This window comes from Medicago truncatula, chromosome 1 (assembly GCF_003473485.1).
Source record: "Medicago truncatula cultivar Jemalong A17 chromosome 1, MtrunA17r5.0-ANR, whole genome shotgun sequence".
NCBI classification, from domain to species: Eukaryota; Viridiplantae; Streptophyta; class Magnoliopsida; order Fabales; family Fabaceae; genus Medicago; species Medicago truncatula.
Genome location: NC_053042.1, coordinates 44,861,295 through 44,876,357, shown reverse-complemented (window position 1 = coordinate 44,876,357; position 15,063 = coordinate 44,861,295). Strand labels below are relative to the sequence as shown.

The window sequence follows — 15,063 nt, the reverse complement described above, 5'->3', positions numbered from 1 at the left end:
TGTATATCAAAAATAGAAAGAAAAAAAAATATAATTCAAATTTTGATTATAATAAAATGGAACCACACACTTTTTCATTGTCATGTGAGGGTTATAATTAATTTCGTTGCTATACTATTAAAAATAAAAATAAAAAATATTAAGGGAATGAAGTGTAGATTTTAACCCGGGTTCGAACCCGGGACCTCACAGTTGTGTGTGAGTTTATTTTCAGTGGATTACCACTTCATCTAAGACCAAAAAAAAAAAAAAAAGGCAATATAATACAAGCCTCTCTCAAAGAAAGAATTCAATGTTTCTAACGATGGCTTTGACAACTTCATGCTTCGAGAAAAAAATACAATGTGTCAAGTGCTTATAATTATCTGCTTTCGACGGATCATAACTCTTCAGATGCTCACTCTCAAATATTGTTTGGAACAAGGAGGTTTCCCTTAGGGCCGGTCTTTTCACCTTCCCAACCGTATTCCAACGACAGACAACTTAATCATAAGGCAAGTTCTTCAGCCCAATGTGCATCTTTGTGTGGATGGTTGTGGCAAATCGGAGGATATTGATCATCATTTCCTATCTTGCGACTTTTTTCGAAAAAATTTGGTATGGTATTTATAGTTGGTTTCGTATTACCACGGTTCATCCAACTCATGTTTCAGACATTTTACTTCAATTTGGAACTTAAGGTGGTTTCGCAAAACAAAACAAAAATCACACATCTCTTCATATGATTTGACTTTCATGTGTTTGGGTCATTTGGCGTGAAAGAAATGCTCGAATTTTTCAACAAAAGGAGGAATCGTTACAACATCTTCTTGAAAAAATTAAGCTCATTGTTTCTAGTGGCTAAAAGCGAATCACATCAATTTTGCTTTTAGTTATCATATGTGGTGGCTTAATCCATTCGTTTGGGAATCATTTTGTAATAATTTCTTAATTTGGGTCGATGGTTTACCGTTGGAGTTTTGATGTAACTATACTCTTTTTTTTTTTCTTTTTTTCTTTTGGCACTTCTTGTGCTGAGAATATCATGTGCTTCGGTTAATATATTTTATTTTAGCTTCTTAAAAAAGGTAAGAAAAAGTGCATAATTGTTTTCTAGCAGCAAAATGAAATTTTATTGATGAAAAGCAAAGAAAAGTACAAGTGGTGGATCCAAACCACAGAGGAAGTACAATTGTATTTAACAAATGATAGATGCATAGTTGTAGACCAAACATTTAGCATGTAAGAGAAATTAATTAACTCAAACATGGTCTTTATTTTAAAACGAAATCCCGTATAGGTCACACAAGCTGCTTACTAGCAGGGTCTTTATTTAGAAATAAAGAGTTGTTTGATGCGCTGCTTGTAGTTGTTTTCAATTCTGAAGTGCTAATTGACCATGAATGGATATCATGTGCTATACCAGTTACTGAAGCAGCAGATAGACCAAACCTAACCGTGTTGGGGAGCACAGTTTTCAAATCAACTATGTCAGCAATGGTAACAATTTTGCCATTGGCATGTATGACAACAACACTCAATGTGTTAGAGGGAGAGTCATAGGCTATACTTACTTGATTCAATGATTCACTCACCCATTCCCAATCCCATTCCACGATCTTGGTCGAAATTATAGAGTTGACATCGATTCCAATATGGTAAATATAGGGATCAAAACTATTGGGATAAAGGTCAAACTCTACACCAACAAATTGATTGTAAGCATTCTTTGAATCAACTACTCCAAAATATTGACTTTCTGAATTGGGTGGAATCACAGTGTCTTGTGGTGCAATAAAGAAGATCAATCCATCAGTTAGTTGATGTCCGGGGTTCTCTGCGATTTCGAAAGAAAAAGAAGTGACAAAGCTACCAAGATTGTCAAGGGACAAAGGTCTGGATAAGATACGACCTGTACTTGGTTTAGTTGTATCTGGAGGAAGTTCTAAACGCTTAGTTAGTGTTATGGTTCCATTGATTGATACCTCAGCATCCCCTTGGAATTTTATACCAGGAGGAAATGTATGAGCATTAGGATTGAACTTGGTGAAATTGAAGGAAAGTGCTTGTCCTGAGTTTATATTTGTTGCTAGCAAGAGGAAGAAAATTGTGTATATCAAGCCTAGAACAAGTTCATGAGTTGGAAGATTTGTGTGATAAAAAGCCATGGTACTGTAAAGTTTGATACCAAGTTATGAATGAGGATACAGTTAGTTGTCAAACACACACATATATATAGAAAGAGCATGTCTTGTTAATTATTATTTTTTCTTCCTTTTTCTTTTTTGTGTGTATAGATGTGTCCACATAAGAAATATTTATCTAGGAAAATATTTGAAAGACACCAACACACCTAGTTAACACTTTAAGAGGAGATATATAGAGAACACGGTGTCATTGATTAATTATTACAATATAAAACAACATGAAAATAAATATTAAATACATTCACAAATTAAAATTAATTATTTTTTAGTAAATCAATTAGTAACAAAATTAATGACATATGAAGGAACCATTCGACAAGGTTGAATATCTCTACTAGTTCCAGCCAATTAATGTTTCACTCTGTAAGCACTTCTTGTCAATGAAAGCTCACAAAATTTACACTTCATCCTTCTTGATCCTGCATTAAGAGAAACATTGTATTTGGATCACTCTTATTTCCAATTACGTTTTTTAGAATTTACCTAGTAGGATTGAAGAAAATCCGTTAGCATTACCCGATGAAGTCATTACAAAGAGTTATGTGAAAAGCAATGTTAAGGGAGGAAACAACAAAAAAACAGTGTTATGGGTTACGTGAAAAACATAGTTTTGATGTTTTGTGAGGGATGAAAATGAATGAAGAAAGAGTTTATATGAGAGGGAAGAAAATGAACGACGTTGAAAACAAGGATTATGTGAGGAAGAAAGCCAACTACAGAGAACGACTTCATCAAAAAATGGTTGACTTTTAGTTGGTGCTGCGCATTTGGTTAGGGTTAGTCTCGATGAAATTGAGTGAAAACGAAAGAAACAAGTTTCAATTTAATATAGAAAATCGGATTTTAAATTTTTTCACCACCTGAATTGAAAAAGCCAACTCAAATTGAATTGCCCAACCCGTTTTCCCTGCGCCCATGTACTAGGAACTCGATCTGCCCACGAAGGTCTTGAAAACAACCTAGAGCAAGGTTGAAAGACAACATGGTCATGGCATGTAAGAGCGGACGATCATACGATCCAGGACGCCATCCTAGCTACATCATCCTGAAGAATGGCTGATATTATTTTGCTTTCTCGAAAAAACTAAAATAAAGAATATTTGTTGTCAAAATATTGAAACATGCACTGTTCATCCGTGTAATGACGAAAGAAATACATGTGCACAAAAAAATTATATATTTTCTTAATCAAAAGAAATACATGCGCAAGGCACGAGTTTTTGCAATTTGTATGAGAATTAATTAATTTTTTTGTCTTATACCATAAATATGAAAAAATTAATTCTTTCGGTCTGACTAATTAAGTATGGACCACTTTTAAAACTTATTATTCTAACAAAAACAGACCATAACACCAACTAAACTCCAAAGGAATAAACGACTTCTTGCATTTTACGCCAAGATGAGGTTGTTAAGAGTCTCACGTCGGATAGGACATGGCCTGCCAATATGTTTATAAGTGGGGGCAATCCTCACCTCACAAGCCGGTTTTGTGGGATTGTGTTAGGTCCAACTACGATTTCTAAGAGAGGCAAAGAAGATACAATTCCTCACCTCACCCATTCCCAAACATTAAGTGTTCCTTTGCAAGGCAATTGTCTGCTAATCAGCATGACACTCTGGTTCCTCCCATAGAAACTACTTCCTTGACAACGGATCCAGGTCCTGAGGCACCTACCTCTCCGGTTACTAGGACTGCTCATCCTAGTCAGGGTATGCAGGAGAAGAATAGTTTTGGGAAGCGATCATCCCATAGTGTTAGTATTGTTTCAGCCAAAGGAGCTTTGGATCAATCTCTTATGGCCATGTGGGCTGCTACTCCTATTTTGACTCCTACATGCTTAACAGTTTCATCCACTTCTGTGTCTACCTCGGAGGCTCTGGATTCAGTTAAGGTGTTGGCTCCAGTTTGTGTACCTGCACCTACTACTCTTGACAAAAACACCTCTCATCAATATCAATCTTTGTCTGCAACTATTTCCATGCCGCAGCCTATAACTACCCGCTATGATAGTTTGACAAGTGACAAACTCCCTTCAAGCCAAATATTGGTTCATGCTTCTAATCCTTCTCCCGCAACCCTTAGGAGTATGAAGATTCTATCCAAATTTTGGGGGGATGAAGTAGAAGAGGTGTTGGAGGACACTCTCAGCCATGACGAAGACTTTGAACAACACTATCCAAGTCTATCTGAGAGCAATAAGGCAGAGAAAAAGAAGAAGAAGCAGGTGAATATTTTGAAGCCTTCTAGCTTTAACTCAGCCGGAATGAGGACCCGTGCCCAAAAAGGCTCCTCCAAAGCTACCTTGGCAAATTCTGAATAGTTGGTTAGAAAGCAATAGTATTAGTTTAACTGCGTATATCAACACTTTTGTTCAAATTTTCATCGAGAGGGTAGTTTTGTAGCAGTTGTTAGTTTCTCTGTACTATGGTGGTCTTTGACACCTTTTCCTTGGGTCTTTTCCTTTCTTGTGATAGATCGGGTTTTTCTTTTCATAGGTTTTTCACATTGTGACTCTGGTGTATTGGTTCAGACCTCTCCTGTCTTTTATATTTTAGTGCTTTGATAAAAAATAAAAAAAAATAAAAAATAAAGCTTTCAAATAGGACTTGCAGTTATTTTCTTGTCTTTTGTTCACACAGTTGCTAACTGGACTTCAAAATTTTGTTTTGGTTTTTTCAGTCCTGTGCAAGATATTGTTGCAGGCATGCAGGACTGGTGCTGCTACCAATTAATGTTACATTTGGCCTTGCCTTGGGATACAAGTTTTGGTAAGAAATGTATCAGATGATTAGTTTTTTCCTTCTTAATAAGATAGTCATGTCTTTTGCATAACAGCATTCGATGGTGGTGATTATAAATTGTCATTTAATTGTAGGCCCGAAAGTACACTGAAGAACTTTTGTGGGATTGTCACTATTTGGCGGGAAGTTAATAATCGTTGAATTATTTTTTTTTTTTTGGTAGCATGTGTGAAGATAATTTTACTGATAATGACAATGAATTTGATGAAGATGACAACAGGGATCCCATTCATTAAGAATTAAGATCATATGTTTTTTATTTGTAATTAACTTGATTGTGATAACTGATAGTACTCAAAATGATTTAGTTAATTTATATGTGGCAGTACTTAAAATACTTTGTTTATGTTACCAAAAAAAAATAAAAATACTTTGTTTATGATTTATTTCTTGAATGGTAGTACTCAAAATACTTTGAATTAGCTTTATTTATTACGTGTTCATTTTAACATTTAATTTTGATTCTAATTTCTAAATATTATATAATATACTTGTAAAAATGAACTTTTTATCAAATAAATAAGTAAATATTTTTAATATCAGTACTGCTATAAGCGGGAGTGGTTATGGTGCATAAGTCATTTCCTTATGCACCGTGCATAATTGCTTCCTACACCCAAAACCATTTTGTCATACATTCAACACACAACCACCGCTCTCCATTTCGTCAGTTGCTCACCGCTCTCCGTCATCATCATCATCACACAACCACCGTTAGTTGCTCACCGTCGCTGTGTTCATCGCCATCACCGTCACTGAAATCATCATCACCGTCACCGAAATCATCATTCATCGCCATCACCATTCAACATCACGGGAATCATCATCATCACCATTCAAACGAAACAAACAGCAAAATGATGAAAACAAAACAGGTTCGAACTATTTCTTCCTCAAATAGTTTTGAAAGTGTATCTTGTGCTTTCAATTTGGAAATGTTAGTTAGAAATGGTTTTGTTTAGTTTGGAAAGTAATTGACAGTTTAATTTCGAATTGGTGAAAATAATCTCAAATTGACAGTGTAATTTCGAATTGGGGAAAATCACGTCGTTGTGACCTCGCCGGTGAAACCACGTCGGATAGGCGAGAAAGGGTGAGTACGTCGGAGCGGTGGGCAGGTCGGAGCAGTGAGCACGTCGGAGAAGGTGCGGTTATGGTACAGTTATGGTGCAATCAGATTGTGAAAGTGTGAGCTGCTGAGCACCCTAGGATTATTACAAGATCCAATGGTTGTGATTTCTTTATGTATGGTGCATAAGGAAATCCTTATGCACCATAACTTTTGCCGCTATAAGCAGTGAAACAAAAAGGCCTGCTGTCATTTCTTGGGCAGGTAAAAGGTTTAATCTACGAAAACATTTTTCATGCAGACTTTCCTGCGGAATTCTCTGCAGAAATACCTGCGGATAAGTTTGCAGGAACACCAAAAGCAAAGATTTGTTCGAGATATTTTTGCAGGAAAAGTTTCCTGAATCCGCAGGCAACGAGTTTCTTGCAGAACTTTCACCAAAATCCATAGGAAATGCACGAATATCTTTTTTTTTTCGTGGTGGCCGGTGTTTCAATTTCGGACCTTGTATATTTTATGCATTGTTCATATCAACTGAGTTAAGCTCACGAGGACAATGCGCGAATATCTAGTAGTATAATATAAATCACATGATTAATGCTTAAATGAATCATCAAAATGAACGCATACAATCTAAATAGCGGTTAAGAATGATTGTCATCTTTCACAAGGAACACCTCATTGTTGTCAAAATCTCGACTTAAATCGTAGAATTCAGGATTTTGCGATTTTCTTCACCTTCAACGACTCAAATCCATAGTAGAATTCTAAAATAGGCAAAATCCATCGATTTTAATTGCGATTTTACAATTTCTTATATCGATTCTACAAAACTAGTTGAGTAAAATTCTTCGATTTTAGTTGCGATTTTACGATTATCAATTTTGCTCTTCTCTTTCAACCTGAAGTAAAATCCCTATTTTGACAACCTTGGAACACCTATCTAATACTCTCTTTTTTAAAGGTCCTATCTAATACTTTTATTCAATCAATCAATAAGGTCCTATCTATCCGATTTTGTAGTGTTGTTGGTTCTAAAGAAAATGTCATAAATTTGGACTAATTAAGCATTTCCCTTATTTATACCCAACGTATAGAAACACATTAAATCTACACTCTCAAACAGAGATTGAGTGTTATTGTGCATGTGGTATCACTGCAAAGAAAATCACATTTTCCTCACAGTGATATTTTGAATTGTCCGGTAAGCAAACCTACACGTCATGTTTCCTCTTATAGAATCAAAGGAGGTTGTATTTAAGGTAAGGGAATTTAACGCCTCTGTTTGTCAGTTTTTGCACGTTTGTGTTTTTCAAGTATAACATGTTTATGCCACGTGATGTACAAATAGAGAAAATCTTATATTATTTACTTTTTTATTTTGGAAAATCAATATCCAATTTAAGTATCTTGGTAATTTGAGAGGCTAATCTCATCGTCTAGAAACGAAAGTCCGATTAAAATCATAGCAAAGTTCGTATAGATTGAACCAACACAGAAATTATTAGCATTTGAAGAATTCGAATATATGCCTATAGTAACATGTGACTCTCAAAGTGCACACGGTAGATTGTACTGCTAGTGCATTTGCACTTTATAAGCATATATGAGGACGACTGCATTTGTACAGAAGAAAAAAAAATATTCTAAAGTAAGAAAACTGTGTTATTTAATTAACTTGTTTGTATGGATCATTTCAAATGTAGGGACTCTTATAGCATATAGTACTAATGAAATTGAATGATACTGATGAACAACTTTTCCTTGCATTGGAATTTCCAATTTCTACATAGTCATATTGGTTAGGTAGTCTGATGTATCGGACTTTCGATTTTTAGCCACATGTAAATCTGATGTTCTTCAACCGCCATCATCTCAACAATTTTCTTATATCACCTTAGTGTTGGTCTCGACCGACGCTAATGTGTTTGGGGCATGAAATTAAAAGCATTTCTTGTGTTCAATCAGACTGATTCTAAAGTCAATGCCATATTTTTTTTAACCTAATGTCAGTTTAGCATCGTATTATCAATTGATCAAAAACAACATTAATATATGAAATTGTCATTAGCGTCGGTCTAGTCAACATATATGTGACACTATTAGTTTTGGAGTTGTGGTGGACCATATTTGAAACTAAATCACATTTTTGTTGTAATGTTTGTTTCCCTTGCTGATTTCCTATATAAGAAAAAACCAAAAAACCAAAGAGGATGTGTACTTTTTACAAGTCTTTGCTCTTGTGGATTAGTGGCTATATATATACACTTGACTTTATCAATTATATGCCGTAAAATAAACGGTGTCAGTTGCTATATATCCTTAAATTTGAGGTGCTTATTCGTTTAGAAGACCATCCATTGTAATTGATCATGATTTCCTTTTCACGTAGAAAATTGGGAGATTCTTTTCACATGCATTTTCATGTAAGGATATTACACTTTATTGTCATCACTCACATTAGATAGATTAAGTGGATGAGCATTATTAAAAAGGAGAAATGCTGGTGGCAATTGAGGGTGATGCTTGATAAGCTAATTCATCATAGTTTTTAATTAGTTCTCTATTTTGAAAAAGATATAAACATTTTTCTATAATAAAAAGATAGGAAAAAATTTCTTAAACACCTAAATGTTATTCTGCATCTTAAGAGAGATAGAGATATAAAAAAAAAATTAAAAAAAATAATAATAAAAAAAGAGGGAGGAGTGATGGATAGGATGGCCAGGTGATGGAGAGAGATATAGAGAATACTGAAGGTATTAGATGTGTGTTGATTTCTTTAAGATACATCATATGACAATGGCGATAATTAGTTTGTTGAGTCATGGTCGAGGGTTTAGACAGGGAGATCCTTTGTCCCCGCACCTCTTTAGCATATGTGTAGAGAGAGACTTTTTATCCTTATAGAAAGATTGGAAGCTTATGGAGATATTCATGGTGTCAAAGTGCGTCGGGGATCACCACTCCTGATACGCTTTTACTTTAAAACGTATGAAGAAGCATTTGGTCAATCCATTAATTTGCAGAAGTTTGAAGAAAAAACAGCAAGAACACAGAGGACGGCAATTATATTTGTCACCGCGTTTCAAAGAGGATTCAAAATTGGATTGCGAAGCATTTGTCAGAAGCTGGAAGATATGTGTTTATAAAATAAGTTGCATAATCTATTTTTGCGTATTGTATGAGTTCATTTCTACTACCAACAATCGTATGATTGAAATTCAAAAAATGTTAAATTCTTTTTAATAGGGTTGAATCGATAAAGTGGAAAGGACATTAATTGGTTAAGATGGGATCGTTTAGCGATGATAAAATAGTATGGATGTACGGATTTTCAACATCTCTATATGGTTTTAGTTTGGCTATGCTAGTGAAGTAGGGTTGAATATTGGCAACCAAGTAAGATACTATAGTAGTGAGAGTTTTCAAAGGTATTAGAGGTGGTGGTTAAAGAAGGTCTTAGATGGTGATTGGGTGAGGAGACACAAATAAGAATTTGGCAAAATTCTTGGTTGCGCAATCAAGAATGTTCCTATGTAAAAAGTCATATATATCTTGGTTTGGAATATATAAGAGATGCGAATTTGATAGATCACACCACCAGCGAGTGGAAGGTGCAACTGATAAGAGAAATAATCACCTCATATAAGCTAGTTGCATTCTTTGAATGTCCATTTTAGAAGGGTTGGAATAAAATTGAATAATTTGTATAATGTCCTGGAAGTTTTGTTGATAACAAAGTAATGAAGAACAATTGGATATGCTGATATATGTTTAAGTGTGCAGGATCATAAATTAAAATTTATCAAGGTCTGAACATATATGATAACATCATAAGCATAAGAGAAGCTAAAGACTCTATAGAAGATCTGAAGAAAGGTCACTCATAAGTCAACAAATGATCAAAAGTGAAGAAGTCACCTAAAAGCTACAGAAGACCAGACTCTGAATCATCAGACTACGAGTCACCCAAACCCTAAGTCATTCAGACTTTGTGGTATCCAGACTCTGAGGGACGCAGAATCCACGTCAGCTTTGTTTTTTTTTTCTTTTTCTGAGAAGGGTTGTTTTCAGCCTCTGACCAAGTACAATTTGTTTTCTTCTAAATCACGTGCTAAGTCAAATTCAAGAATAAAGGGAATAAAATGGATAATTCTATTTGCAGCAATGGATTTGAAATGTCTTTTCAAACGACATTAACCATATAAGGTAACATTCCAACGTCTTGATTTGATAGTTTCTCAAAAATCATTATCTATAGAAGGAGCTGATGACTTGAAGAAGAAAACAAGACTCCACAGTTTTTACAAGTGTCATCAATCTGTCAAAATTTATAGCGCTTAAACATGTAAGAATTTCATGTTAAAACAAGACAAGGAGAACGGAAAGAATATATACATAAATTATTTAAGAAATGATATTTGTACAATCATTTTGTGATAAATTTTTGGATAAATCTCTCTAAATACTTTTATTAAGTTCTTACTCTCTTTTCTATTGTTTTGATTTTCATATCAATATTTTCATTTCTATATGTATTTTTTGTGTCTTAAAAAGTTGTCTAAAATATGGTTTGTTTTGCCAACCATAATTTTTGTCATTGTGCGTCCCTTGCACGGTTGAACTAAAGACTTTGAAGTCAACAAGGGCCCTCTTCTATTGGATGGAATATGAAATTACTTAGAATAAGTTGCTATAAAGCATGGTTTAAAGCAATATCTCTCACATCACAGTAGTCACCTAGGATATTTCATTGACCAAACAGAGCAGTTACTTTCATTGTGAAGCTTCAAATTATCCATGGACTGCTACCAGCTGGTCCTCCCCCCACGAAGCTTCTAGTGTGAATTGTGATTGTAATTGCTGATTAAGATATAATACGAAAAGCGACACGGCTGAAAATAAGTTAGAAAATTTTGCACCACAACCTTTGCAATTATCCCTTCGCTATTACAAACTACAACGTACAAGTTCTGAAATCAAGTTCAAAGACCAAAAACAGAAAATTTAAGGAATGTTTTCTTTAGGCCAAAATCAAATCGGAAAACTTAGGAAAAACTTGTGTCCTAAGGAGCTTAAAATAGAATTAAGAAATAAATTATATGTTGAAAAAATAACTTTTAAGACATTGAATACACAGTTTTCAAGAAAAAACTTCCACATTTAACTTCTTATCTTATGCCTCAAGGGTACAAGTTAGCATTTCTCTAATCTAAAAAGTAAATTGGAGAGATTTCAAGAGTTGTTTTGCAAGAAAAATAAAATAAGACTTAGATCATAATGATGATAAGCGATTGGGTTTTCCGAAATCCCGCTATGTTCTTCTTTTGTCATACTTGTTCCTCAATAATAATTAATAACAATTTGACACCTATGTTCATGGGAGTTTAATGCAAAAATAGATCAAGACATGTGAAGCACGTATACTTCAAAATTGATGACGTATCATATCAGATACGTATTCTGCACCGATACATGCCCATACGCTCCGATACGTATTGGGAGAGTATCCGACAATTAAATTTTATTTTTTAAAAAAACAATTGTCCGATACTTTTTAGATACTTCGAATATATTTGAGGGATACGGTTGTGGAAAAACGATACGCACGGCACTAGATGACTTTTCTATTGTTTTTTTTCCTCTTATTTCTTAAAAAGGAAAAGAGAAAATAAATGAATATTAGTGTTAACTCAAATAACACTTAAGTAATGAATATTAGACAATGATGTTCTTTTTGGGATATAGATGTATAGCACCACCGATGTTCTTTTTAGGACATAATATGACGGTAAAAATGTTCTACTTTTTGGATATATATATATATATATATATATAATTGACTAAGCAATAATCTACTCGTTTTGAGATATATCATACATATAATTGACTAATCATTCATTTTTTTATTAATGTATTCTGGTCGTATTATATCTTCAATTTTAAAAAAAATTCATATCGACGTATCGGTGCCGTATCGTATCCATGTCGTATCATGTATTTGGGCTTCATAGATCAAGACCAACTTCTTTGCTCTAAAGGTTCTATTTATCTAAAGAACAATGCTATTTATGATAGATATTATCCTGAATGACTAGAGATAATCAATTGTCCAATGAAATTTCTATCTGACGACAATTCAAGGGAGATGGTGGGGCATAATTTAAAGAAAATATTGAGAACATGTTATCTCATGAGTCTATCGAAAAAATAACTGTCAGGTTATATAGCAATAGTCTTATCTAAAATAAAACACTAATTTCTTATTTTAGCAACGTTAATTAATTTCCTATGTCTAAATAAATTAATTAGAGATAAAATAATCATATTTAGAAAACTTCTTGAACAAGATGAGTTTAAATGCAAATCCTCTCTACTTAGAGTTATTAGATTTTGTTCTAAATCAACCAATTGCATAAATTTATATTCACTAAATGAGAGTTATAAAATTGGATTGATAATATCACATTTGTGGAGACTTTGAATTGACTTGATGGCCAAGATGATAACCGTAGAAATGTCTCATTGGCCTATCCTTGCGTTCCGGTGACTTTGATGGGGAAGTTTTGACCAAGAGTTGATGTTAAGTGGGTTGAGTTTCTTATGGATTTTATCTAATGAAAATCTCACATCCTTTCTCTTTGTGTAGAGCTTGTGTTAAGAAGGGTAACAGAAAACACAGGTTGGAAATTATATTCCGTGACCTTAGACATAGGACAAAACAGAAATGGTTAAATCAAATATTGTGTTAGCCGTCTCTCTTGTTGGTTCAAACTATGATATTAGTTAGTATCCATGAAAAGGCATTTGGTGATAATATTTATTCTATACTCTTTTTTTATGGCGGAAATATTTATTCTATACTCATTATAAAAGCCAAAAGGTAAGAAGGCTTTCTGTTTTCCAAGTTGTCATTAGGTCAGGACAAGCGTGTCCAGTCAAGCTTGGTCAGCCGTCTTTGGTCCAATGTTGAATCATACCAAGATACCCTAATAATGCCATTGGCTGCCACCACGAATTCAACATTCTTGAGAAAACATAAAATATTAAAAATGCAGATTGTGGAGTTTAGATAACATAAATATTATATTACTTATGTGTTTTTTAAACTATCCAGGATAGAATTAAACAAACTTAACCATAATTATATTTTAACATGTTAGAATATCAAAAGATCAACGTTTTTTTTAGAGGAATCAAAAGATCAATGTAGTTAACGTAACGCTAAGAACATTTGAAGCCAAGTTACGGTAGACTATAAAAGTCATATACACCATATATAAAGATTTCTTGTTTGTGCCTTTATTTGAGTATAATATACTCTTACTATGTATGCACATCGTCGTAATATCCTCCCCTCTTTCCTTTCCATTTCCATTGTTGGAAAACTAAAGCAAGTGGACCCAAAATCTACCTCGTTTGCATCTTCAAATTTGAAACCTAGCCTCCTTCATAAATTAATCGATCCAAACACCAACTTCCAATTCCGACGGCTACGAGTTGCTCTAAATGTCAGTTCCATGATAATCAATTACTCCAAATCAATTTTTATCAACACAAAATCAAACAACAACTCCTAATTATTTCGGTAATCATCATGGATAGTTTATGTTGGCTGAGACGTCGTGAAAATGTGCTAGACACTCTCTCATCGAAGGGAAGTTTGTTGCATTATTTGAGTTGATGAGGATAGTGTCCAGTAAAGACGTTGCTCGTGTTGTGTTTGAGAGTGATTCTCAAATTTTACTAAATGTTGTTTACATTAATGATTGAGGCTTACTTTAATGTTATTGTTTCTAGTATCGTTTTATGTCGACACATTTAAGTTTTGAGGTTAAATTAATTAGAAGACATACAAATATGATTGTTCATAACATTTCGAGAGTGGTAATTTCTTGAACTAGTTACCATGATATTGAGCTTTTTTTAAAATAAAAAAAAATTAAAATGGAATATATTTATGTGCTAGAAACGAGTATGAAAAGCTAAACAATGAAATGGTTCTCAACAAAACAACATAAAAACTAAAATTGTAGCCTAAGAAACATAACCAAGACACTAAAGATGACTAAGCCATTGGTTGTGATAGTTGAAATAAAAAGATGGGTATGCCACTTTCAACCACCAAAACGACTTAAGCTTAATTTTATCACATAAAATTTGTAAGTATTCCCCATTGTGCATAAAAAAAATTCACTTGTTTCTTTGGTATTTAGTCATTTTCCTCATTGTTTTGAGAATAACTTTTATTTATGAAATGAATTAAGTTTGACTTTTTTTTTTAGAATTAAGTTTGACTTGTTAAAAAAAGAATTCTTTTAAAAGAATTCATCTTGCACTATAGATTTCCTCATCACGATGTCATTCTGTAGGAAGGACCACTCTTAGTCATCGTTCCGTTCCGTATTGAAGAGTTTGTCACTAAATCACTGTTCATTTTTTTTAGTATGCTGGCGGCTATACGCGCAATAAACATTAGACAAAATTAATAATGGAGATGATAAATGGAGAAAGTAGGGATCCTAACTTTCTTAAAAGAATATGGAAAATCTTAACTTGTATCTTTCAGAAGTTTTTTTTTTTTATTTTTTTAAATTGTACATTCAATGTCTTAAAAGTTTCAAAAGTTATATTTTCAATATAAAATTTAGGGTTATGCTTAAAAGTGCTTAGGGCATCTATTAAGGATTAAAAAAGGAAATAATTGTTAAATTTCATGCATAAAAAATGTTTTTATTCTTTTAATAAGTTTAATACATAATTTCCACAATAAAATTACTACTTTAACCTCCTTATCGAATGCTCTTATGACACTTATTAACATTTTCCTAAAATTTATTTTTAATTTTCATTAAGTTAGCCTGACTTAAAAAGACGGGAAGTCTTTGACAAAATTTATAATTTAAGTCAAAAGGAATAAAACATTTATTAATGATGGCACCATTTGTCCAAAAAAATAAAATTATTTCATGATAGCTCCGGTATATATAGTGACACCAA

The 15,063-nt window shown here is 33.4% G+C and overlaps 1 protein-coding gene across 1 annotated transcript; it reads right to left on the bottom strand.

Moving 5' to 3' along the window:
• Window positions 1-1,081: 1,081 nt before the first annotated feature.
• On the bottom strand, window positions 1,082-2,179 carry LOC25484867 (nodule lectin). The gene has a single exon (XM_013613878.3). The coding sequence runs from the start codon at window positions 2,145-2,147 to the stop codon at window positions 1,281-1,283; it is 867 nt and encodes a 288-aa protein (XP_013469332.1). The 5' UTR covers window positions 2,148-2,179; the 3' UTR covers window positions 1,082-1,280.
• Between the last annotated feature and the right edge of the window lie 12,884 nt (window positions 2,180-15,063).

Bases quoted from the DNA above. Each gene is read 5' to 3' on its own strand.
- LOC25484867 (XM_013613878.3), bottom strand. From the start codon at position 2,147: ATGGCTTTTTATCACACAAATCTTCCAACTCATGAACTTGTTCTAGGC.